Source organism: Hibiscus syriacus, unplaced genomic scaffold (assembly GCF_006381635.1).
Source record: "Hibiscus syriacus cultivar Baekdansim isolate YM2019G1 unplaced genomic scaffold, ASM638163v2 tig00004072_pilon, whole genome shotgun sequence".
NCBI lineage: Eukaryota > Viridiplantae > Streptophyta > Magnoliopsida > Malvales > Malvaceae > Hibiscus > Hibiscus syriacus.
The window spans coordinates 2144843-2148907 of record NW_024061998.1 but is presented as its reverse complement, the minus strand read 5'-3'; the positions used below and the strand labels follow the sequence as shown (position 1 = coordinate 2148907).

The following is a 4065-nucleotide window of genomic DNA, read 5'->3' as shown; positions in this document are numbered from 1 at the left end:
GAGAAACATGGTAATTATCTGCCATCTGCATTTAGTCCCATGTTCATAGGTTTTTCATTTAATATAATTATGGTTACATTACAAAGAGATATAGATCACAGATTTATTGTCACCACCAACTTTGATAATAGATAAACCAAAGAGTAGTCTATTAATTTTAGCGAAACTTCAGAAGATTAAGTTACACTGCAACAAGCTCATCAGCGAAGCTCCTTGTCTGCATTAAGAAAAATAAGGTCTAATTATGATTTTAGGATTTAATCCCTTGTATTTGGAATAATTTGATTATTTGCTTTTAATACAACTACTAATGCATCCAAATTGATAATGTCGACGGTTGTTATTGTTACTAACAGTAGAGAAATCAAATTATATCAAAATATTGAATTCCAAACTAGTAGAGGAACTATCGCAGAAATTAGACCAATAAAATGTAGGGAAAAGCTAACTGACGGAGTAGTACCTTGACTCGTCATCTCCTCCACGCTTCCTTTTCCTGTTATCTCCATCTCCAGCGACAAACGAAGCGATCCTGGACTGAGTCCACAACATCATCCGACTCAACTCCGCCTCCGATTCCACCCTTCGTTTCTCCGCCTCACACCTCGAGGCTTCCATTGCCTTGACCATCTCCATCCTGGCCAGCTCCATCCTGAGAATCGAATCAGAGAACACCCGAAGATTCGTGGGAAGATCAGTCAACGGAGTGGAATCACATTCCGAGTTGCAGTCGTCGGAATCAGAACCGGGCAGTGGATCGTTGGAATCTTCTTCATCGAGGTTTGGAGTGTCGGAAGGGTGTGCGTCGGAGGAAACCCCAGCATCGCAAGGGTATTTTAGAGAATTATCGTCTTTTGGTTGGCCTGGGGCATTCGGGTCTGCCATTAGCGCTCCTCGCCGAGGACAGTATCAGAATATGAGTAAAGAGGATAAGAGTTTATTGCGTTTATTGGTCCAGTGGTCGGTAAAATGAGACAAAAAAGATGGTGCCAGTGTCATATCATCGTTTGTCCCTTAATAGGGTCCCACCATTAAGCATGATATATGCTCAAACTGTATTTTCCGTCCCTCTATTATGCTCAAATTTGATATTTGGTCATTATATTTTTCTAAGAAAATGAAGCTTTGATTGATGGAAGTTAGAGGGGCGAGTAAAACTTGATTTGAAAAAAAAAATTGTTGAATTTTGGGTTATTTGAATTGAATTATTCAAGTTATACCGAATTATAAAGTCAATTTTTGAGTTCAAATTGAGTTAGAATTTGAAAATTTTAAGTCACTGAAAAACTTAGTTGAATATTTTGTCAGTTTTTCGATTTGATCCTTGATTTTCTCGTTCTTGTAATTCCTCTTTCATTGTAAGTATTTTTTTTTATTAAATTTGAACTATCTGCTCCTAAATCATGGTAGAATATCTATGTATCTTCAATTCCTCTTTTTTATAATTTTTTATTTTTTAATTTAATTCTTCAACTTTGTATGGTTTCTTCATTCCTTCGACTCCTGTTTCATTTTAAGTTTATGTATCAAATTTAACTCGATTCTCCTAAATTATTGTAGAATACACATGTATCTTCAATTCCACTTTTTTTATTTTTTCAATTCAATCCCTCAACTTTGTATTATTTCATCATTTCTTTAATTCACCATTTATTTTAAGTTTATTTGTGACCAAATTATGTCAAATCAAAGTATAGGGATTAAATTTTAAACTTAAATATAGTCAAAGGATCAAAACTATAGTTTGACCTTAATTCAAATGCGTATAACTCGTTTTGTAACCATAGAAAAAGGAGTCAAAAGATTTGAAGTTGGGTTTGGTTGTTGATGGATGTTTACCATTTTAATCCAAACCCAAACCATGGAACAGGCTGAGGAGATTCGCTGCATGTAAGAAAGTGATAAAATATTTCCATTCCAATTGTTTGCTTCCTTTCTTTCTCCTACTTTTACATGACAACCATATCTATTCTGCGTTGGATTTAATTCTGATATACCACCATAACTCAAAGAGTGGTTTCAGTTGGCATAAAATGATAAGTTCTCTTTTGATGATTCGGGTTCAAATAGTATTGTCTGTAAAGTATACATGACATTTCTCCAAGCATAAAAAAATATATACTACAATACAATCATAACAAAAAATTTCAAAAAAAAGTATGTGTAATGATCCTTGTCGAGATGATCTTTAAATGATAACGGAATAAAACTTTAGACACTTTAAATGATAACGGAATATACTTTTGGTACTTACTTTGTTAAAAAAAAAAACTTTAGACACCTAAAACAAACAAGAAATATAGTATGAACATTTATTTTTCAATTAAACCAAATACAAAAGATACAATAAGCACTTTTTGATGTCGTTTATGTCATTTTTATTGCTCATGTTGAGAGTTAAGAACTACTTTCTTAATAATATTATCTTTAAAATTTAAGTTGTCTCAAATGTAATAAAACTTATTACAACATCCAATATTTATTTATACCATAAAGTCTAATAAATAAAGATGCATAGCAATAGCATGCATGTAAGTAAGCATCTAATTCTTAAGACCAATATTTGAAGGTGGCATGATGCCCTGGTGGGTGACGAGGGGCTCCATTGATTGCGGGTTTTAAGATGTCGGGTAAAGCTTATACTCTCCCGTTACAAAAGGATTTATGCATCTAACCCACTTGAGAAGCCAGTTGATGCATGCGGCCCTCGTGCTTTGCTTTGGTGTTCTCATGCCACTCAGTAAATGACCATTGATTTAGGGCATATATGGCTGTCATGTCATCAAACCAATTTGAAGAAGAAAAAAAGCCAATAATGGAATAGCCGATAAGTTTAGGCAACTGCTAATGGAAATCAGAGTTTGAGAATTAAACGGACCTTACCCCCAACTTTTTTTTTTAAATAAACGGCCGATTTTATTGAAATTAAATGAACACCTTTTCCTATACTGTGCATCAATTTCTATCGGTAAATTAATTGCATTAAACAAACAAAATCGTAACTTTACTAAACTAAAAAACCATTCCCGGCCATTCGTCTCCTCACTTTCTTCTCTTTCTTTCTTTGAACGCACAAATGCTTGAAGTTAAGTCTTGATGTATCGATCCTTCTACTATGCTCTTCCTTCAATCGGATCTATGGTGGGTCAGTCCACCTTCTGTCCTCCGCTGCCTGCCTCGCCGTATTTTTCAGTGCCTCCTCTACCCAGTATGTGTCGTTATCTCCAATAGATTTGTTTATGGCCAACAAATGAGTTGCCTTATTTCCTTTTCTTTGCACGAATTTGTACTCACATAGGTTGAAACCCTTTGCTAGTTGTTGGGCTTCCTAAATGAGTGCACTTATTTCAGAATAATCGGGTTTGGATGTGGTTAGCTTCTTCATTACCGATCTTGAATCCCCTTCCAGAATCACTCGTCTGAAGCCTGATTCGAGTGCTAGTTGGAGCGCAAACCCTACTGCGGTGGCCTCTGCTGCAAATGTTAATCGTACTCTCAAGGTATGTTTCATGCATACCCCTAATTTGAATCCATTCTCATTTCGTATAATCACACCCGACCTTGCTTCCTGTTTTGATTGAATGAAGCTTAAGTCGAAATTGATCTTTGCTATACCTTCTGGTGGCAGCCTCCATCTCACAACACTTGCTCGCACAGGTTCATGGATTAGATTGTTGGCTATGATAAATTGCCGGCAATGACATTGAATGAATATGATGGTTTCTTTTGCTTGAAAGGTCTTCCTTTCATTCACTCTTTTGTTTCGTGCATACCATAAGGCCCATATGGTTACTAATGCTTCACTGTATTTGTAGATGGGACATTGGCAAACAACCAACTAAGCCATTTTTTAAAATTCCAGTTCAAACTCTGCATTGGCCACTCGTAAGCTAACTTTTGCCAGACTGACAATGCTAGCGTGCAGTCCTTGATAATCTGTAGTCCTTTTTCAACTTGATTCAGGCACAAATTGTAATATGGTTCGTTTGTAACATGTTTGTGAAATAGCATCTGTTTTGTTAGGGCATAGTCATTGCATAACTTCCATACCTGATTTTTTATCTT

The 4065-nt window shown here is 35.7% G+C and overlaps 1 protein-coding gene and 1 long non-coding RNA gene across 4 annotated transcripts; one reads left to right on the top strand and one right to left on the bottom strand.

Annotated features, from left to right (window-relative positions):
- Positions 1-30: 30 nt before the first annotated feature.
- Positions 31-952, bottom strand: LOC120189614 (uncharacterized protein At4g22160-like). Of its 2 annotated transcripts, none has more exons than XM_039192849.1 (2): positions 464-952; positions 31-238 (listed from the first exon to the last, which is right to left on the bottom strand). In XM_039192849.1, the coding sequence occupies exons 1-2, from the start codon at positions 883-885 to the stop codon at positions 223-225; spliced, it is 438 nt and encodes a 145-aa protein (XP_039048780.1). In that variant the 5' UTR covers positions 886-952; the 3' UTR covers positions 31-222. The 2 variants fall into 2 exon arrangements, with proteins under 2 accessions (XP_039048780.1, XP_039048779.1); XM_039192848.1 differs by having other exon boundaries at positions 31-217.
- Positions 953-3033: 2081 nt separating this feature from the next.
- Positions 3034-4065, top strand: LOC120188939. Of its 2 annotated transcripts, none has more exons than XR_005522461.1 (3): positions 3034-3208; positions 3352-3500; positions 3629-4065. It is a non-coding gene; the product is annotated as an uncharacterized LOC120188939 (long non-coding RNA). The 2 variants fall into 2 exon arrangements; XR_005522460.1 differs by having other exon boundaries at positions 3299-3500.